This window comes from Hirundo rustica, chromosome Z (assembly GCF_015227805.2).
Source record: "Hirundo rustica isolate bHirRus1 chromosome Z, bHirRus1.pri.v3, whole genome shotgun sequence".
NCBI classification, from domain to species: Eukaryota; Metazoa; Chordata; class Aves; order Passeriformes; family Hirundinidae; genus Hirundo; species Hirundo rustica.
In genome coordinates this window covers 21,016,850-21,038,988 of record NC_053488.1, presented here as the reverse complement: position 1 = coordinate 21,038,988, position 22,139 = coordinate 21,016,850, and the positions used below count along the sequence as shown (strand labels likewise).

At 41.9% G+C, this 22,139-nt stretch overlaps 1 protein-coding gene across 4 annotated transcripts in view; it reads left to right on the top strand.

The window, feature by feature from the left end:
* Nucleotides 1-22,139, top strand: part of LOC120765619 (phospholipid-transporting ATPase ID-like) — a 74,933-nt gene that overhangs the window by 44,798 nt on the left and 7,996 nt on the right. For all 4 annotated transcript variants that reach the window (XM_040090666.1, XM_040090667.1, XM_040090665.2 and 1 more), the window contains 12 exons: nt 3,860-4,056; nt 5,104-5,312; nt 7,415-7,458; nt 8,952-9,117; nt 9,890-10,078; nt 10,847-10,962; nt 12,410-12,574; nt 14,160-14,271; nt 15,300-15,405; nt 16,368-16,515; nt 19,396-19,579; nt 21,120-21,343. In XM_040090666.1, the coding sequence (XP_039946600.1) occupies nt 3,860-4,056; nt 5,104-5,312; nt 7,415-7,458; nt 8,952-9,117; nt 9,890-10,078; nt 10,847-10,962; nt 12,410-12,574; nt 14,160-14,271; nt 15,300-15,405; nt 16,368-16,515; nt 19,396-19,579; nt 21,120-21,343 (1,860 nt within the window). The remainder of the gene's footprint in view (nt 1-3,859; nt 4,057-5,103; nt 5,313-7,414; nt 7,459-8,951; nt 9,118-9,889; nt 10,079-10,846; nt 10,963-12,409; nt 12,575-14,159; nt 14,272-15,299; nt 15,406-16,367; nt 16,516-19,395; nt 19,580-21,119; nt 21,344-22,139) is intronic.

Below are 22,139 nucleotides of genomic sequence, written 5' to 3'. Positions count from 1 at the left end.
CTGACTCTAAGCACTGGGGCTTAGAGTACAAACGTCTCCAGGGTGGCACCATTTCATCTCAACCTCTGTATTCCTGTTTTTATCTTGGGATCCCAAAAATCCTTTAGGTGAGCCCGGGGATGCCCAGCAGTGCCACTGCAAAGAGAGCCACTCCATGGTTAACTTCAATCCCTCTTGAGGCCCTGCTCTGTGTACAGTAGGGACATGACCTTAATTTTAATCTTACACCAACCTCTACCAAGGGAAAATCTTGGTTTATCAATCTTGATTATCATCAGCTTGCTTCCCTCAGTAGTTTCTTCCCTTTCTCCCCTTAATTGGATAGGAAAACCAAACAAGGCTTGGGCCTCATACATTCAAAATTCTGCAAGCATTTGAATAATTTCACATTTTCATAAGTGTCCTGCTATGTTCCAGCTGGAGAGGAGAATGGGCTGTGGCGGGATCCACAGGGCACAGAAACAGAGCCGAGGAAAACTGAACCAGGAATCTAGAATTTCATTTTCAGTTAAGATTTGCTAAATCTCCTTTCACAAGCCAAGGGTCCCACCCAGAACTTTCACTCTGTTTGGCCTCTCTTTATAAAAACAAATGAGATGAATTTACCTCCTGGCTCTGTTTTAAAAAACCTGAGCAAGTTGCAGCCAATTGCATCAGCCTGTGCCTAGGTTCTTCGGTGCTGTAGGAGCCAAGGGTGTGTTTGTCTCCTCTACACATTTTTAAGGAACCAAAAATTTTGTCAAAGTAAAGCTCTGTCACATGTTAAACACCAGACTGTTTGCACACCTTAGGGGATGCACTGGGCTTTTCCAGCACATTGGGTGGTCAAAGGTTACAGAGTGTGGTCATAAAAACAGGCAGTATATTGTGCTCTTGAGTTGGAGAATACAAAGCAGCCACAACTTACTATAAATTGGTAATTTAAACATAGTGAATCTTGCTTCCCATTAACACTAGCAGAGTTATTTCGTGTTTGTTTGTCCATAAAACTTGCTGGCACAAAGCAGTGTTTAAGCAGGTTTGCCAAGGGAGTGTCTATTAAATGTTGCCATGGTCTGCCCCAGCAAGAGTTAATCAGAAGTGAACCTTCCCAGATGGCAGTCATAGCTGTTTTGTCACATTTGGAGGTGTTTCTCATCGATCTGAGAGAGAAGTTAATGCTCCTCCACTGTCAATGCACTTGCCAGCTCCAGAAATGCTTTTTGCTCCAAAAGCAGCTTCATAGCAGGCTAGAGGGAACAAATTTTCAGAGAAAGAGAGCTCTCGCATTCACCTCTTAAACAACTGACTGCTTCAAATCCCAGAGCAGAACTCAAAATACCAATCAAGAAACCAAAACTGTTTTAATTCATAGTTCAACAGTAAATGTTTGTCTTGAAATCAAAAGGCACTTTACAAAACTCTTACCAAGAGGATCTTTAGCAGTCAATGCAGGGGCAGGACCTAGGGAGGGAAGATGTTCTTGCTGGGAAGCTCCATGAGCATGCACAAGCAATGATTTTTCATGTCATTCTCTTCAGGGCTGTGGTTACAATTGCAACACCCTGCACACAGTTGTTTCTGTGCACAGAAATTAATCTCCAGGGCTGCTTTTAATTGCTTGATCCTTTCCATTTGTTTCAGATCAAACAGCATGTTAGTTGAGCTTTGTGCAAGCATGAGTGTTCACATGAGTGGGGTTGTGAGACCATTGACATGCCCAGTGCACAGAAAACAAAATGTACATAAATCAAGTGCAACCTCAGGCACGAGCTACTGTGGTGTAGAATCAGAGTGATTTGAGTTGCAAGGGAGCTTAAAGATCATCTTGTTTGAACAGCCCAACCGTGGGTAGTGACACCTTGGGATAGTTCAGCTCCTGTCTTGCCCCACATATATTTCTATTGCTGAATCACATACTGCAATTCCTACATGGATTGTGATATTCTGCAAATGGATAATTTTTAACCTCTCATGCAGTGAGGTGGGTCATGCCTCTCAAATACCCTTATGTCCTTATAATTACAACAGCACTGACTGAAGTATGTTTTCATTTCTGGTTCACAGAGGTTTAAAAACCCTGCACCATATTCCTTACCAACAAGCTATATTGCCTCCATTTCACAAGCTGAGTAATTTATTTGGCTTTGCACAATTAAATAGAAAAGCTACTACTCATGTATGAAATAAATGTGTCCCCTGAAACTCAGACTGCTGCCCTTTCTTACTGCAGTTCTCTTTTGTGGATTTTTGATACTAAAACTTGAGTTGATCAGGCATGAACTTTTCACCAAGTGATTCATATCGCTCCATAGAACTATCATTCTTTCTTCCACAGATTACCTCAGCAGTACAAATATTAGCTTTACCATCAACGTTTCTATGTTTGTCCCTTAATTACTGTTTTTTAAAAGGGTTGATTATGGTTCTAATGTGATTTTTGCTGTGTGGCCTTTGCATAATGGTCCATCTTACTGATATTTCCTCCCTAATGATTATCCTTGCAAAAGAGTATTTTTAATTGCTCTTTTGTGGAGCCTGACTCCATATCTTCACCTTTTTATTATTGTATTTGTTGTTTTATGTCAAATATTTGGAAAACACTATGCTGTAAGAATTATTTTCTCATAATTTATCTGGGAAGGATGACAAGTTAACTGCAGTTTATCTCCCCCACTATCACCTTTTCTACCTTAAAAATACTGTAATTATATTAGCAGGATTGCAAGGTGGTGGGTCTTCCCAGTTTTTAAAGCATTGTTAAAAACTAACCTTTAAGCTTCCATCTTTGAATTAGATGGACCTGCTGCATTGAAAATGCTTATTAGCAGATAGAGCCACACAGCGCTCTATATCAGTGAACATAACCTGTCTTTTTCATCTACTATAGGGCAGATAAGTCCTTCTTCTTCCTTTTGCCTTCCTCTAGAAGGACTGTCTGTTAATGACTTTATTTTTTTTCTTTTCCTGATACTTTATCTTTTCTTGATACTGTTCACAGTTCTGTAATTCCTTGCAGTTTGTATTAATTTCTATTAAATTTCTTTCATCCTGTTCTTTTTGTCTTCTTTTCCAAATAAATGTATTGCTACAGTCTTGTATTTTTTTAATCAAAAAATGCTTTATGACCTATATAATGTTTTTTTTGTCTGTTAAGTAGTGTTCCTGGGCCAGCCCCAGTTTTCAGTAAGATTTCCAAATTTGAAATTCACTTCCAGTTGCTGTTGCCCTGGTTGCTTCAGGCTTCAGGAAACAGGCTGCTCTAAAACCCAAGGATATGCATCACTGGTTGGTGTTGCTTTTTGTTTGCTCAAAGGAAATGTAATCAAATCATGAGAGCAGATACTGAGGCAACCATTAGCTTTGAGAAAGCAATTAACTCTCCTCTAACCATCAGAATAATATCCAGTGCTAAATTTCAGATGTGTCCTGCTGGGTTATCCTTAGTAGTCTTTCAGAAATTGTGAGGAAGACTGATACATCTGGCAAATAGTCAAGTAATGTCCTCCAGGCAGTTTCTATTTCCAAGTGTGCAACCAGACGTTTGAGGACCCCCAGCTCAACTCTCCTCTAATGAGATTTGGTGTTCTGCAGCAGACTGCTTTAACCACCCTACTTGAGATGTCTGCTTGGGATTTAAATCCCCAGCTAGTTGCCAGACTCTGCATTGAGCAGTTTTGTCCTTGAGGTAAAAATATCATAAATTTGCAGGTTTTTCCTTTTCATCCCTAGGCATATTTTCCTATGATTGAGGCTATCCAATCATATCCCATTAGGATCTTCTGATTAACCTGTTCATAATAAATACCTCGTTTTTAAATTGCAATACATTTTGTTTGGGTTTAATTTGTTTGGTTTGTTTTAAATTTCTTTTTTCCAGATCTTTGCATTTTTAGCACTGATGTGTCTCATCCTAGCCATTGGCAATGGTATCTGGGAGCATGATAAGGGCTACTACTTCCAGGTCTATCTGCCCTGGGCAGAGGGTGTCAACTCTGCCTCCTACTCTGGCTTCCTCATGTTCTGGTCATACGTGATCATTCTAAATACAGTGGTACCTATTTCACTCTATGTCAGGTACGTGCCAGAAGTTCCTTTCACTTTTGATCTTAGGAGAGATTTAACTTTTGCCTTGACAGCATTTTCCTCAAAACCTAACACAGCCCCATCACGGATGCTCCTACACAACCACAGTGACGCTTTTCTTGTTTCTGCTGCCTTCAGAAGGCTTTATCAGGGTTGGAATAGGGACAGCAGTGAGCCCTGGAAGAGGAGAGGATGATTTTGCAGTTAAAGGGGAGGTGTAGGTATGTAAGATGCTATAGGAGCAGGGCTAGAAGCCTGCCACCATTAGCATCTTGCTAACAGTGAATGAATGGCCTGTTCTTCAGGACTGTGTGAGGATTGCCAGGTAAGTAGGTGCAATTAAGTTGAAATACTTGGTGCTATATGAGCAGTTGAGAGTGTTATGTCTTCCCAGACAATGGAGACCTGTGTTGTTTGTTGGTGGTAGACAAATAGGAGTGACAGGTAGGCAATGTGTCTGTGCTCTCAAAACTTGGGGCTGGGGTAAAGACTGCATAGCCCTGTTTAATTTATCATCATACCTACCTTCAGTCAGCTTTGCTACTGACTCTCTTTTGTGTTGGTAAACATGAGGCATGAATTCCATTCCTGTCCAGCATGTCATCCAGCAAGGTGGAAATTCATGTCATCTGCAAGCTGATGCTACTCTTTTGGTTGTACTGAGTGACACAATGGCACTCTCGTGGAGTTCTCTGTTGTTTGAGACATGGCTGTACTCACGCCCTGGCACTGGGTTTAACCCAGTCCACAGCTCTGCTGGAACTCATCTCCTGAAACAGCACTAACTGAAACACATTTTTCCTGCCCCACTTCTCAGTCCAAAAACTTATGAAACTTTCCAAGTAGTTTTATAATGTACTGCTTTATAAACAAAGGAAATGAGTTTGCTATAAACTTAGCAGGTCATTTCAGTGGGACTTACTTCAGCATCCCTTACCACAGGCCACCTATGGACAGGTGAGTTCAACCTGTCATTAACAAAGAGCTTGTCCCTTAAATTAATAAATATTCCATCACTTTCTCTTTCTGTTTCATCAGTGTGGAGATTATACGCTTGGGTAACAGTTTCTATATCGACTGGGACCGTAAAATGTACTACCCACTGAATGACACGCCAGCTCAGGCTCGAACCACTACACTCAATGAAGAACTGGGGCAGATCAAGTACATCTTCTCAGACAAAACAGGAACTCTCACCCAGAACATCATGTGTTTCAACAAGTGCTCCATCAATGGCAAATCCTATGGTATGTTTGTCTTACTCTCTGGGTTTTCTTCACTGTGTGCTTCTTTATCCACAGAGACTAAATCTGATATCCAGAAGAGAGTGCCATGTAAGGAGCTGCAGTGATCAAGTGTAATGTTGCCCATGTCTTAGGCAGGGGATGTCTGGACAGCCTGATTACATCACTTGCCATCTATTCATTGTTTCCCCTTTTTTCTCTTTTATCTTCCTTTTTCTGCTCCAGTCTTATCCCAGCTAAAGAACCAACACTATTAGTTTCTCCTCATATGTCCCAATTTTACAACATCTGTACTCAAATTAGGGGTTTTTTTCCTGATATCACTAGATAGGTAATCACAGCTTTTTATGGTATTATTGACATGGTTAGCCAGGTATTGCTAGTCTTGCAAAACATAACATGTAACTCACATAACTCACTCCCTCTTAATCACTTTTGAAATCAGCCATCCCTCATGGGCCTCATCTGCAAATTCTGTGAGCTTCTCACCCTGTTGTCTCTCAGCAATTTCTCATGTCATGAGCAGTGATTTTCCACATCCTTTTCAGGTAGTTTTACTAGTTAATGACCTGGTCTTTGTCTTTACACCTGCCATTCTTCACCTTCCAGAAGAGAGAAAATTTTGTAGGGAGTTTGTAGGGAGACAAAATGGGAAACATGAGTTGTTATCTCTGTTAGATCCTAGAAGTCATTGATTTAAAAGGCTTATTCACGCTATGGCCTCAGGCAGTTTTCTTCATACTGCTCAAGAGGTGCTAGTACTTTGCAAACTGCCTAATTGATTAACATCATTAATCAATCAGGTTAATTAATCAATTAGATGCGCCAGAGAAATTAGTCACTGCTTTTTTGTATATGGATGCTTGCTTTGCCTATGTCAGACCTGTTGATGCACTAATGTGCCAGAAAGTTTGTATCTTTTCTCAGTGCTATCAGCTGACCTAATAGAAGAAGTTACTTCTTCCTATGAATCTGTGCATATTTGAAGACTACCTTATCTCAAACAATGTTACTATGATATCTGACATTAGTACTGCTAAACAGTTTGAAATCTCTCCTATCAAGTGTCCTTAATTGACTTTCCTGAAGCAGATGTTACCACCAACATAGATAACAGGGCAAGGGTTCAAGAAATGAATGTGAAATAATGTGCAGAGAAGTCAAACAATCTACTGCCTGTAGTTTTCTAAATGTTTAGCTTCTTCCTTCCACAGTACTTCTCCGCTGCTCAGGGGCATTCAGGAAAGCAATGCCAGAAAGGATGATTTAATTCTGCTCTCCTCTGGAGGCTTAAGGGAAGGAGATGTACAAAGCCCTCTTGGCTATGGTTCCCAAGCAATCAGCTGATGCATAGTTTCTCAGGAGAGGTGTTTACTGTGTTTCTTTTACACTCCTGAGGCCTTTGTGAAGGCACACCAGCACTATAATCGACTTTGGTCACAGTTGAGCTTGCTGGTGCAAACATGAGTCAATCATTCCTGTAATTAATTGCATTTCAATCTTATTTCAATGAAGTATTGCGACTGGCTGGCCTCTGCACAGTCCATACCTTCCCACTGAAGCTTTTCTCCAGGAAGAGAAATAGTGTTTCCTGGAGATGACATGTCAATCATTCCTATGATGAGTTCATCCATTCAGGGAGAATCAATAGGGCAGCCTTGCTACCCAGATGTGGGAAAAATGGGCTTTGAAAACTCCTTTTCTGTGGGTGTCCAGGGACTGCTTCAAATAGTAGGATCCAGGAGCTGGATTTTGAAAGAAGATACAAGAGAAGCCATCCCCTGGAAGCACTTTCATTTCCTACCCAGCATTAGAAACCTTATCCTCTCTGTGTTCAGCTCAAGCCAAGTCTTCTTTACTCAAAAGCCAGTCACTTTTACACTTTTAGACTTTTACACTTTCACAACTGCTTTGTGCTTCAAGCGTCTGTCAGCCTCCAGATTTTTTCTTGGACCAACACAGAAACTGATTGTCATCAGTGCCCATGTCAATGTACTGAAACTTTTAAAATAGATTCTAGCTTAGAAACACTCTACAAATTTTGTGACTCAGGGACTGCACTTACCCGTAATTTGTGGCTATAATTTCATCTTTCTTACTTGCAGGTGATGTGTATGATATGTCTGGGCAAAGGATAGAAATAAATGAGGTAAGTGCTCAAGTGCTATCAGGATCTATGCTTTCAGTGGGCTTGGATAAGTGCCAGTGGACACAATTCTGCGTAGCTTATGTTCTTGACCGTGCAAGAGCTGATGCTCTTGATGCTCACAAGAGGGATGTGTGTTCCTCCAGATGTCACAAAACTCCTAGAGTTAAGTTCCTTTCCAGTAAGTCTGGGTTAAACCTGCAGGTTGGGAACAGCCCATTGTCCACTCTGCTTCACCTGACATCCTGGTGCATGCACAGCTTCTCTTGAACACTTGACCATTGGTGTTTGTTGGAGACTTATTAACCTTGGCAGTTAATTAAAGCTTTAGCGAGGAATTAGTGAGTTCAGTTCATACCAACTGCGAGGTCACTGTCAAATTCCTCTGATGTCTGGACTTCAGAAAGTGTGAAAATGTGTCATTTCTACATTTTTCTTTAGCCTCTGCTTGCTGGCACAAACATACATGTCTTCATTTCTAAAATGTCTGAAAGCTGCACACAGTAATCCAAATAACAAACAGCAAGATGATGATGAAAATCCCACTCCTCATTCCAATGATTCATTTCCAGTCCATTTAGAACTTAAATTGCCCACTGAAACAGGCTGTTTGTGCTGAGTACTGTGCCTCCAGCCTGCCCTCTCTCTGTCAGCCTTGCTTGGTGACACACACTGGACTCCTGCCAACTGTCCACCCCACCGTGCTGCTCATGACACTCTGGAGCAGAGTACTGCTGCCTACACATCCACGGTGTTGCTGTGCCTGGACCTTGCTACACAGACGAGTGTGGGAGGGGTCAGTCTGTGCTCTTGGACTGAGTGTTAAATGTCAGTGTGCAGAGGACAAAAGGATGATTCCTGTCCTGGAAACTCTGAGCTCATCAGGGATGGGACAGGAGTCAGAATTGTCTGAGGCAGGCTTGGCAGTACTTTACTCCATGACACATCATGCAGTGAGCTTCTGGACGTTTCTCCAATGTGTTCCACTCTGCCTGGGGCTCCTTGTTTTTTGACAAAATAGGCAGTGCCTACAGAGTTTAACCTTTACGTCATCTGTCTGTCGTATTTTTTCCACATCAGGACTTTTTCTGGCTTTGGGAGAACATGGTGGACAAGACAGACTTTTGAGTTGTTTTAAACTGGGCTCCTGCATTCCACTGTCACAGGCAGCCTTTGACATCATGAGCATGATGCTTCCAAGCAGGCATGTGTTGAAGGCAGGCACTTCTTTGCCATAAGCATCCATTTACAGGGATCCTGTTGGAGCATTAGCTGCTGCTCAGACAGGCAGTTTAATTGGTTCTTGGCATGTCCTGTCCTATGATTATATACCTTTCACGACCTTCCACTTCCTTAAATCTCTGTCATGAACAGCCAGGCCTGCAGGAGAGGGTCCTTTGTAAATGTGAAGAGGAGAGAGGTGCTGTGTTGGGCAGGCATTGGTGAACAGCTGCGTGAGAGCTCAACAAATAATATCAAACCATGTTTTTTTTCAGAACACAGAGAAGGTTGATTTCTCATACAACCCATTAGCTGACCCAAAGTTTGCCTTCTATGACCACAGCCTGGTTGAAGCCGTGAAGCTGAATGATGTCCCGACTCAAAGGTTCTTCCGGCTGCTCTCACTTTGCCACACAGTGATGCCAGAGGAGAAGAAGGAAGGTAAGGACGGTGGAAGGCACTGGAATGAATGGTTATGTTCACTCACACCCCAGCATGTCTTCTCTCCACAGAAGCTGTTATTGGTCCTTTTGGCTCGCTGGTAATTATATGGGTCTTTGGAGATGTCACATGGGCATAATAGAAAGGACCAGGGCCTCCACTCCCTGTGTCTTCCTGTGCTGGAGCTGACACTACTGCAAGCACTACATCTCTGGAGTGCAGAAATTGCACGTGCCACAGCTTCCCTGAGGTGGCAGAGGCTTGCCCTCCTCTCTCTCTTCTCTGCTCCTAGTCCCAAAAGGCAAAGAACATAGACCATCTATCCACCGGAGACTCATTAGCTCCTCTCACCCAGGGTTCCCACAGCTACTAGGGGATTCTGCCAAATCTCTAGGATGAAAGCCATGCTTTAAAGGCTAGAATTAATTGACAGGTGTAAAGTGAAAATACTGATCAGAAAAATACATGCAGATTTAACTAAAAGTGGCTAAACCCAAGGAATTTGTTCTCCCATTGAGATGTAAGATTCCAAAGAGAGTGATTAAAATCCACAAAAGAATCCAGGGGGCCTCTTGCACTGTCCTGGAAAATGGAGTGGTAAGGCTTGCTGGAGATGTGTGGACATGAGGTGCTTTTTAGTGCTGCACCTCTGAGGATAGACAGAAAAGCAAAGGGATAACCGCTATATTATGTCTTAGATTTTGCAATTTTTTAAGCTTAGAAATAAATCAGAAGCCACATTACATTTTTTTTTTTTTTCCTTGCATGTCAGGTAACTTGGTGTATCAGGCCCAATCTCCTGATGAGGGAGCCCTAGTCACTGCTGCCAGAAACTTTGGATTTGTCTTCCGGGCCCGCACACCAGAGACCATCACTGTTGTGGAAATGGGAGAAACAAAAATCTACAAACTTCTGGCTATTCTTGATTTCAACAATGTTCGGAAGCGAATGTCTGTAATTGGTATGTTCCCTTTGCTGCTTTCTTTGCTTCTGACTTTTTAGGTTCTGGAGCTGTCCTCATTCTGCTATGATGCATTTTTCTAGGAGACCTCCTTTGCAATGTGCTCTGAAAAACATTTATTTATGAGGACTTTAGATGAGCTGCTTTGACTTTATAATTACACAGCTACAGTGCCAGAAAAATACTTAAAGGAGGCAGGTGAGAGAAATCTCAACATCTGGACCACAGTGATGCAAGCCAGCATCCTAAAGACACTAAGATTTTCATATATTTTGCTCCCCTCATTACAATGCAGGAAAGGCCTTTCTTCCAATCAGCATTTAAATTATCAGTAAATTTTGAGGAAGTAGGAAAGGAGAAAGCAAGGATGAATTGAGAAACCACTTTCCCAAACAAAAAATTGAGAAATTATTTAAGAAACTTTTTGCAGCCCTTATTAGCATTCCAACATACTATAACATTTCAGGAATATTTTAACTGTAGTTACAGTTTACTGGTAGGAAAATAGGAGAAGTAGGACCAGCTCCCTAAAAACAAGTTTTTCTTAACTTTTGAGTGAAGTTCTGCTTGTAGGGACAATGTAGTGTCTGCTCAGACCAATGCACTCTCTTCTTTTCTAAGCAGAGCTTATCTTGATTCCTGATAGTTTGCCAAAACTTGGGGAAATTCAGACACCTGCAGAAATTGTGCTTCATTTCGATGGGAGGGCTTTGTACCTCAAAAGACTCAGTCTGGGATTTGTAGCATTTCTTTTCCTCTTCCTCACAGTGCGGAGTCCAGAAGGTGACTTGACTTTGTACTGCAAGGGGGCTGACACCATTCTTTATGAACTGCTTCATCCATCCTGCAACTTTCTCAAAGGGGAGACCACAGAACACCTGAATGTAAGAGCTTCCTTCTCAATATCTCTGCATTTGATGTTTTTCTTTTCTCCACCATACTTCGTCTTCAGGAAAAAAACCTCTCAGATTTTAGAAACATCACTTAAGCACCAAATTATGGAATAGAGAAACAAATTAATTTCTATGACCTTAGGTCTCAAATTAGTTGCCTAATCACGAGCACCAGGTGCCGTTTGAACTGCTTCAGGACCGTCAGCAGATTGAGGGAGGTGATTCTGTACATCTGCTCTGGTCTTGTAAGACCTCACCTGGAAGACTGTCCAGCTCTGGGATCCTCAACATAAGAAGGACATGGATGTGTTGGAGTAAGTCTATGGCTATGAAGATGATCAGAGGGCTGGAGCACCTCTCTTGTAACTGGGAGATTTGGGTTTGTTCAGCCTGGAGAAGAGAAGGCTCTAGGGAGATCTCATAATACCTTCCAGTACCTGAAGGGGCTACAAGACTGCTGGAGAGGGCCTTTTTATAAGGGCATTTAGTGATAAAACAAGGGTTAATGACTTTAAACTGAAAAATGGTAGATTTAGATTAAATATTAGGAAGAATTTCTTTACTGTGAGGGTGGTGAGACACTGGAACAGATTGTCCAGAAAAGATGCAGATGCTCCATCCCTGGAAGTGTTCAAGGCTGAGTTGGATGGGGCTCTGAGCAACCTGGTCTAGTGGAAGGTGTTCCTGCCCATGGCAGTGGGGGTTGGAATGAGATGATCTTTAAGGTCCCTGCCAACCCAAGACATACAGTCATTCTGTGATTCTATAATATGGGCAAAGATGGCAAATACATTGCAGGACATTTAGAAGACCTGTGACCTGTTTCTGATGCAGGATGAAAGCCATGCTGTAAAGGCTAGAATTAATTGAGAGGTATAAAGTCAATTGGTACACTTCAAGCCTGGGGCAACACCTCCCAGAGATGCATTTCATGAATGCATCTTTGCTGTTCCACCAAACACTGAGCTCTATATTGTCCATCAGAAAGCACAGTTACAAGGACTTGCTGAGATGCCATGACTAACTGTGCTCATTCTGTGCATTTCAGCCAGAATTCATACCCTAAAAATGTTGAACCCACATCCAAATTTGAGGCTGTGTTCAGTGTCTATTTAGGTCTCACTGTTCTGAACCTCTTGTTGAGAAATACAAGCCTGGGAAATAAATGCCTGGTTAGTATAAAGCTTTAGAGCCAGAAAGTAAAAAAGCCCTTTTGAATTTTTTTTTTTTCCATAAGGACCACAGATGGCAATAAAGTAGTCTGGAACTGCTATTTAAAAATGCCCCAATGTTTGTGGCCTAAGGTGTCGTTTTTTTCACCTTTCTTCTGCAAACTTTACCAAGATATTTTTACCAGTCTGTTTTCTGAGGATTCTTTGTAAGCCCGGGTTACCAGACTGTTCTTCTTGGACCTTTCTGCCTCACCACTGTCTTGCAGGAGTTTGCTGGAGAAGGCCTGAGGACACTTGTGGTGGCCTATAAAAGCTTGGAGGAAGACTACTTTCAGGATTGGATCAGGCGTCACCATGAAGCAAGCACTGCCTTGGAAGGACGGGAAGACAAACTGTCAGAGTTATATGAAGAGATTGAAAAAGACCTAATGGTTGGTAATTCAGGGAATCTGGGCCATGCTCTGGGGGAGGCAGCAAGGGTGGTGGTTTGTCAATAAACAGCTCAGTATGATTTTGGTAAACACTGCTCCGCAAACGGCTCAGTGGGCTGTGTGACAGGAGCAGGTCAGAACATGGCAGCCCTGGGTGTTCACTGGCACCTCCATCAGGAGCCCATAACTGGGGTGTCTGCCACCACTTCAGGGGAATGATTTTATTTTAACTCATGTGGGTGTCAGAGTAGCTTTCTCGTGATGAAGTGACATACTAGAGCCTGCAGGAGATGACATGGACACAAATATTTCATAGCTATCCTTTGTATGTGCAAATGGGTGATTTATTTATTTTCCAGCTTTTGAAATGGCAGGCAGTGAATAATTTCCAGTGCCCCTGAGAGTGTCTCCTTTGTTCTTCCAGCCCTGGGCAGGAAGGGTAGATGATATCCATGAACATGTTTGTGTCAATTTGAAATAGAGCTAACCTGTGATCTTCGAGTCATTCTTCTCTCCCTCAGTGTTGTTACAGTTTTTAAATGCTCTGGAGGATTTGCCTGTGTTTTAGAGCTGTGAATAATGAATGAAAAGCATGTGTGTGATCTGAAGAGAAGCAATCCAGCTTTTGCACTTGTGGCAGTGCCTTTTTGAAACCCTGGAAATCCTAGCAGACACCTTTGCTCCTTCCATTAGATGTATGCTCAGAATGCCAGCAGGGCTCAGGGAAGAAGAAAGTCTGAGCTGGGGAAATGCTGGTCTTTGGAAGTTGCATAGTCTCTCTAGCTGGATCAGGGACTACTGTAAAACGGATTGTACAGTTTTGAGGATCCTGTAGAGAAGTTCCGTCAAAGCTGTTACCTAGATTGATGACGCTCATAGCTGATGTACAGTGGATGTCCCAGGATGCCAAAAGGGATCACAGGCTTAAAGCCAACCTCTAAATTTAGTCTCCAAGCAGCAGGAGGTAGGTGGTAGAAGTGAAACCCGAGGTAGCGGTGAAACCTCCATGTCCCTTTTACAACAGGTTAAAGCCACCAACTATCTCCAAATAGCAGAAAAAGCAGTAACTTAAAAAAAAAAAAAAAAAAAAAAAAAAAGGTTTGTGTCCTGAGCAGTCTGTGGTGTAGCTGTGTGACAGTGTGGATCAGGGGTGAGTACAGGTCTGTTAAGGGCTGGAGAGGATGTTTAGCAGCCATGTGACATCTGCAGTATAGCACAGCTGGGATCAAGTTCCACACCAGAGGAGGTTTGGGGACATGGATCCACAGTGTCTTTATCCCTCTATTAAAGCTCTATCTGCTGTGAGGGGAACACATGGAACAACACAGACCTATAGCTCTGCAAACATTCTTGCAGATATTTTCATGCATACTCATAATCCATCAGAGGCTGGGGGGATTAGAACCCAGAACATCTGCAGGATCAGGGCTGTACTCTGTACAGTAAATTTGCTGAGGAAGAATGACAATCAGTACAACCTTATTCCTGGGGATTTCATTTGTGTTTGCTTGAATAATTAGGTTTGATGCTTTTTCCTTTGGTAGTGGTGGGAGGACTTAACCAGCTCCCTGCCATTTCTATTAAGCTGCTAGGAGCCACAGCTATAGAGGACAAGCTGCAAGACGGGGTCCCACAGACTATTGAGACTCTTGCCAAAGCCAACATCAAGATATGGGTTCTCACTGGAGATAAGCAAGGTAAAGGCGCTATAGCTTTGGATGCTTCTCTTCTCCACAGGTGGGGTGGTTCCCCTAAGATCTGTGTTCTCGTCCTCTGAAAACTGCACAGAAGACAAACATACAGGGTTTTGCTTCATTGCCAGCTATGCAAAATTTCAGTTAGCTGGAATTTGACCAGATGACTGTTCCTTGTGCCCGTCCTTAATTTCTATCATGAGAGTGGATGCAGGGTGAAGTCAGCATCCTTTGCCTTTGGAGAGGCGACAGTAAGCATCCCATAGTCCCTGACATAAGCTCTGAAAAGGTGTCACCTTCATCCAGTTGATCATTCAGGTGACAAAGGTGGAAAAAATTCTTGTCCTGCTTTCCAGAAACTTTAATATTGAAGTGGATGTCGGGTGCATTTCAGTTCGTTTCTGGCTCTTATCATCCCAAATAGAAACAGAGGAAACATAAGCTTCTGGAGATGAAAGGAACGGCAAATATACTCCAGTGAATTCTTCTGGAGACATGATATTTTCACTGAAACAATGCTGTTTCAGGGAGGTCAAAAGTGTTTGCAAATAATTTCATCCATGAGCAGAGAATTTTTGAGAAAAATCAAACATTTCATTTTGTCATGTTCTGAATGCAATAGTTTTGCTATAAAATACCAAAATATCTTTTTCAGAATTTTATGGACAAAATATCATATTCTTTTTCAGAGCTGTGGTTTGGGGCTTTTCTGGAAGTAGGGAGAGGGCAAGTTAAAAATCCTGAAAAAAATTTTGTCAACATGAAATGTTTTTTGTTGCTCCAAGTATGTTATTTAAAGGCTTTAATCTTTTTCATTTTGGTAGACTTATTTTTTCCTGTGGTCTTGTGAAGTCGAATTTTCTGCTACACCCATCAAAGTGACCCTTCTGTCTCTCTTACTGTTGACTCTGAAAAGCTCCAATCTCTTTAAAGTCAGAAAGAGAGTTTTTGTCATGTGAACAAAAAGGCCACAGAACTGGGTGAATATGGGGCTGCTGAGATGGATTATCTTCCTGGTTTATCTTTCCCAGAGACAGCAACAAATATTGGTTATTCCTGCAACTTGCTGAATGATGACATGGAAGATGTTTTTGTTATTGAAGGCAGCACATCAGATGACGTACTGAATGAGCTGAGGTAAATGGCTGAAAAACAGTTTCAGTGCTGTGCACTAGCACTATTTGTGCTTTGTATCATTCCACCTTCTTTTTCCCTGTCAGCTTTTCTTGCAGTTTGTTCAGGAGCTTTAGATAAGGGAGAGCTGTCTGCCTGGAAGATCCAGAATCTAAACTCAATGTAGAGATTTCCTCTGAGAGTAAATGTTGAAGTTTCTTGATCCAAGAGCTCAAATTAAATATAGGTACAAGAAGGTAGAGTCAGGTAGGGAGTATCAGCTGAAATTGACCAGCAAGTGATCCTGAGGCACAAAGGCTTTGGCTCCAGGTTTGAGCTATGCCATTACTGTACTGCTGTTGCCATTTATTCACATTGCTGTCCTTCGTCTGGGTATGTCCCTTCTCTGGATACTTTTTTTGGCTGTACCTTAGAACTTACTTTTCTTCCTCACCTCCTCTGTAGACACAGGTTCTTAGGTAAAAATGGAAAATGGAAAAGATTTGCAGTCTTTTTCTCTTGGAGTCGAGGTCTGCCAGACAACATGCACAGAAAACTGGATGTCCTTTGGGATACCATCCTTCATGATATACAGATGGTTTGTTTGACTTAAAATCATCAGAAGTTTAGCAACACTTGTTAGAATTCCAGAAATGTGGATGATCTGTGCAGACAGCAGCAGCTAAACAATCCATATTGTTGTAGGGATACAGTAAAAATTGGACTGAACTATCAAAGAGAAGCATTGATTTTTTGTTTTCATAAAGTTGCTTTTACAAAACATACCTATATTTGCAAGATTTTCAGATTTTCATTATTATCCTATGTTTTGTTGTAGTGTGGGTTGTTTTTGTTTGTTTGTTTGTTTGTTTTGTTTGTGGGTTGTTTTTGGTTTTGTTTTTGGTTTTGTTTTTGGTTTTGTTTTTGGTTGGGTTTTTTGTTGTTGTTGTTGGTTTTTTGTTTTGTTTTGGTTTTTTCCTTCCTAGGAATGCAAGAAAAAAGATGAAGCCAGACTCTTTTCTGGACAGTGATGAAATCAACGTCCAGTTTGGAAAATCTTCAAAACCCCAAATAATTATACCTGATGAGCAAGCAAATGGGGCGTACGGTCTGGTTATCACTGGCCACAGCCTGGTAAGGAAGGTTCAGAGCTTTGCTAGGGATGAGTTCCCTGAAGAACTCATTGCAAGACATACTGGAAGTCTGAAAAATGCTTTAAAAATTCATCTCTAGAGGACAAGGGGTTTTTTTCCCCCCTAGTTGAAGTTTAGGTTCTGTGCTTATCTGAGACATCAGAGGTGACAGAAGATGTTTCAAAATATGCTTCAGGACCAGAGAAACTTGATCTTTGGCTGGCCTTGATCTTTGATGAACAAGAGGGATAGAGCAGCTGGATCATATTTATAGAGCAGCTGGATCATATTTAATTTCTGGAAACATACTAGAAAAATAACAAGGTGTGTGTTTACAGTAAGAAGATAACATGAGATGTGGGTTTCAATGCCAAGGACATATTCTACTAAATACAGATGAAAACAGATATGCTTAATTTATGGGATATAGATCTCATTACTTAACTAATATATTGATACTCTCTCCCACTATGTTCTTCTAAGCAAACTGAAGCAATACACTCTAGATGAAATTGCTGAGTGACAGATAAGAGATTTCTGGGGAAGCATGGCTCTAAAGAGCTCACTGTTGATCTAAAACAACAGTTAGCTCTCATCTGCAGAGGGTTATCCCACATCCATTTGATGCTCAGTGTTCGCATTGACTGCTTAGAAAGAGAGCAGGTAACACCAGGCTGGGAGTGAGTACAAAGGAATCTGAGTCAGGCATGATCGGAAAAGTATAGGGGGAAAGTGAGTCAGTCGGCATTTCTGAGCCTGGAGAGTACTGATCAGTCTTGGTAATACTCTTCAAATTATAACAGGTAAACAAAGTAATGGAATTAAACTGAGATAAAAGAGTTCTGGGTGAAATGTCTTCCTGGTGAGAACAGTGAAACTCTGCAATAAATTATCTATATTAGGAAATTTTTTAGGACCAGTTAGAGGAAAGAAAAAACAAATTAGATCAATTCAAACCTGTCTGTGAGGAAGGATTAATTTATGTCAGGTTTCTCTATCTGTTGTATTTTATTTTCCCATATCTCAGTGAAAGAAAATAGACATATTTAGAAAGTTATGGGAGGTGCTGCCTTCTAGAAACAAGGTACTTCTGTTCCTTGTGGTTACTACCTTTCTTAATGACAGCCCAGAAATTTTCACTCCAGTTCTACACCAGCCCAGCAAATTACTATTAAGAAAAATCTCATCTTTCCCTACTTTTGGCTCGTGTGGCATGTATAAAGACCCCAAACATTCTGAGACAGTGCCAAGGTTGTTAAATAACCTTTCTCTTTCTTTTACACTCACTTTCTCCAGGGCCATAACCCCCTTTAGATTCCCACTGCAAAGTGGACAAGAGGTCTGTCAGGTTTGGTCCATGTCCATTGCATGAACATCACCTGGAAGCCTCTTGCCTGTTCCTACTCCATCCCTTTAGCCTGTAGCGCAGACTCTGAGTGCTGTGCTATCAGAACTCCACTAGCAGTGATGGCAAATCTTTCTTTATCTTTCTGAAAAAACACATACTCACCAACACCCTGTCAAGGGGATATGTCCCACAAAAAGGAACTCTCATCTGGGCTGTGTGGGAGCAGCTAGTCCACACAGAGTAGGAACAATGAGTTTCACCAAGATTATGGCTTTCTCCTTGGTGGGAACCACAACAGATAAACCAAGATGTCATTTATTTATTTCTATGAGCAACGGTAGCAGTGCTGATACTGTACCCCACACAGCACCTGCTCAGTGCTCTATCCCTGCCTGCAGAGGGGTGGGAGGGCAGTGCTGTTCTATGCATACATCTGGTGTTGTCTGAACAAAGCAGTGAACAGAAACATATCAGCATCCTTAATGGTATCATAATGCCAGTAAATTTGTATGCGGATGCACCATTAATACACAACGTGATATTTTGCTGGTACTGTGCAGCAAGGATGCTGAGGCTAAAGCCATCTCTGGGTGCACTGACCAGCAGTACTCAGGCTGAACCATGAAAAGGTCTCTTGTTGAGCAAGCCTGCTGCCATGACAGGGGAAAGAGGGGACACTGGTGACTCACAGCTCTCTGTTTCAAAAAGAATATGTGGTGTAAGGACTGTCCACCTTACACAGACAGGGCAGTGGGCCTGCTCTAATGGCTCTGAGCAGGAGTGAGCCTTGTAGATTCCTTCCGTGCATATCTGCATGTACAACAAAGAACAGAGCCAAAAAGCATGATCTGAAGGAAATATGAAAAGCTCACACTGCTTCCTCCTACTCATGCAGAGCTGGAGGGGTGACTAGACATCCAATTATCTCAGTGCTTCTTGAATAGAAATAACACAGCTGACTGATTTAAAAGGTCAGTACTCAGAGTAAAGCAGCCTTCTCCCTAGTTTTGTGTTTTGCTTTGTCATGCCCACCTGAGCTTAACTTTTTACATGTTTGTTTGTTTGTTTGATTTTAATTAAGCACTTAACAAATTGAAATATTTCCTGTTTATCTCACAGAGATTAAATAGTAATCCTATAGGGATGAGCAGAGACTCTCTCACATAGAGATACACAAGGCTGTCTCAGGCTGTGCTGCAGCTTTCTGTTCTTGGTGTTTGACACTTCTTCCCTCTGTCAGGTTACATCAGCCAGAGCAGCTGTTGTGCATGTCCAGCTGTTGTTCATACCCAGCTGTGGTGCATACCCAGCTGTGGTGCATATCCAGATGTGGTGCACCCGAAGTGCAAGCTTGTAGGAGTAGGGTGCACGGCATGATCTGCAGTGTGGATGGTCCCTGTGACTAGGTGGATGGATTCATCCACATGAGTGTAAGAGCCTGGCTCAGCTGTCATGGCCACCTCACAGCATCCTCTTTGTCAGGCCAGGAGTTGCTGCAAGCCTGCACTGAAAACTCCCTTTTCTCCTTTCCAGGCTTATGCACTGGAAGGGAACCTGGAGCTGGAACTGGTGAGAACTGCCTGCATGTGCAAAGTGGTGATCTGCTGCCGGGTAACTCCCCTGCAGAAGGCCCAGGTGGTGGAGCTGGTGAAGAAGTACAAGAAGGCTGTGACCCTGGCAATCGGAGATGGTGCCAACGATGTCAGCATGATCAAAAGTGAGTGATGGCCAATAGCCAGCATACTGTAGCAGACTGACTCAAAGAGGTATTTGCTCTCTGAAGTGGGCTAGCAGCAAGAGCACGTATCTGAGTGCCTTCTGTACCACCCTCTTTGTAGAAACAAGTGTCTGTGTCCCAAATTTTGGCAGATCTCTACAGAACACTCTCACTACAGGTTAGTTGTGTCTCCTGCCTTCTAGGTCACACTGGGCTCCTTCAGGAGCTAAGGTTGCATTAAGTGCCTATTTTTTTTGTTTCTACCTTAGAATGGACAAAATGTTTGGTCTTGATGATTTACAGGTCTTTTCCAACCTAAATTACTCTATGTTTCCATGAAAAGCCTACATGGGCTGAGATGTGTCAGTCCATGTGTCTGCATGGTCACCATCACAAGGGCAATGTGTATAACAGTTTATATAATAGAGGGCCTGACTCAAAGTAGACATAAAATCTTTGTGTCTGTAAATATTCTGTATAATATTATGTTGGGTGTTTTTTTTCAGCATTTCCTAGTGTCAGGGCTGTTGGTTCATTATCTTCCTTGAGTTACAGATGATGGGCTTCCATGCCTCTCCATCCTTGAGCATCATTTGATGCTGCATTACCTCAGTGAGTTTATGAAAAAAAAAGTCCTAACTAGGTATAATTAAATTAAGATTATTTGAAAAGACCTATTGCTAATCTTCCTTGTGTTAATTTGCAATAATTGATTAACTGGAGCCATTTAATTAAGAAAGAAAAGGCTAAGTAGAGAGCTTCAAGGGAGATAAGTCAGGCAGTCAGCAAAGAAAGGAGAAGAAATTTAAAGTGTACATAATAATTAGAAATTAACCCACTCTCCCCACAAGAGGATTGAGACTTTGGGATTTTATCAATTCAGTTCAGTGGAAACCTCAGAATCTAACCAAACTTCAGCCATTAAGATTGTATTCATTAGTTAAAGCTGTATAATTAGCTGCCACATTAAACTTATGTTCATGTTTAATAAACGCAAGTTACTACTTAAAAAACATGTGACTCTTCTATCTAATTATTTGATTGAACTAATAAAGCCCAGGAAATGTAAAAAGGCTACAGTCTGCCTTTTAGCACAGTGTCTGAGAAACTTTAAAATGGCTTGAAGATTTTGCCTGTCTGATGTTTTAAAGCTGCTGGAAGGATATGCACACATGTAGATAAAAGTCACATGCCAATATAAATTAAAGTTATTGTTTCATAACAGCAGCTGTTATGAACAACACTATTTATGCTGCTGGAAAGCATTCAGAAAAAAAAGAAACGTAAACTGTCACTGAACCTATAATTTAATTCAAATAATAAAAGCCCATTTATGGGAAATGTATCACAGAGCCAAAATCATAGTGATGCTGAAACAATTAGTTCGCCTATTTTTTTTTTTTTAATAACTTTTCATTATAACTTTTTATGAAGGCTGTGAGGGAATTAACACAGTGTTCAGTGCAGGGTAATTAATTTTAAAAATGGGGCAGTGAAAACGCTCAGTGTAATGATGGGATCAACGATCCTCTTGTTGCAGCTGCCCACATCGGGGTCGGCATCAGTGGCCAGGAGGGGATGCAGGCAGTCCTGTCCAGTGACTTCTCCTTCGCGCAGTTCCGCTACCTGCAGCGCCTGCTCTTGGTCCACGGACGATGGTCCTACATCCGCATGTGCAAGTTCCTCAAATACTTCTTCTATAAGAATTTTGCCTTCACCTTGGTGCATTTCTGGTATGGCTTCTTCTCTGGCTTCTCAGCACAGGTAGGTGTGGCTTCTCTTTTGTCAGGGACGTGGAGATGGTCAGAGGGCAGCACCTCTCCTGTGAAGACAGGCTGAGGGATGAGGGCTGGTTCTGCTGGCAGATGAGAAAGATTCAGTGAGATCTTAGAGCACCTTTCAGTACCTAAAAGTGCTACAGGAGAGCTGTAGAGGAACTTCCTAGCAGGGCCTATTGCAGTATGAGAAAGGGTAATGATTTAAAACTAAGCTTCGATTGATACAACAAAGAAGTTTTTTACAATGAAGTTTGTAAAACACTGACAGAAGTTGCCCAGAGAGGTGATTGATGCCTCCTTCCTGGAAACATTCAGGACCAGGTTGGATGGGGCTTTGAGCAACCTGACCTAGTTGAAGACATCTGTGCTGATTGCAGAGAAGTTGGTTTAGATGAATTTTACCGAACTCTTACAGCTAAAACCATTCTACAAGACTACCTCTAGCATTTTGAAGCAAAGTGGATAGAAATACTTTACAAGGAAATAAACTAAGCCATTGTTCCCACCTCACTGAACAAACTCAGGTTTGTCTTCTTCAGCCACATGGGTACAAAGTAGATATTGCTGCCTCCATTGTGCTGCTGCAGGAGGATGGATGCCTGGAGACAGTATATATATTATAGAGTCGTATAATCATCAAGGTTGGAAAAGACCTCTAAAATCATTGAGTCCAACCATGAAGCCAACGCTGCCATGTTCATCATTAAACCATGTCCCCCAGCGCCACATCCATGTTTCTTATACACTGACCACCCTTTCAATGAAGAATTTTTCCTAATAGC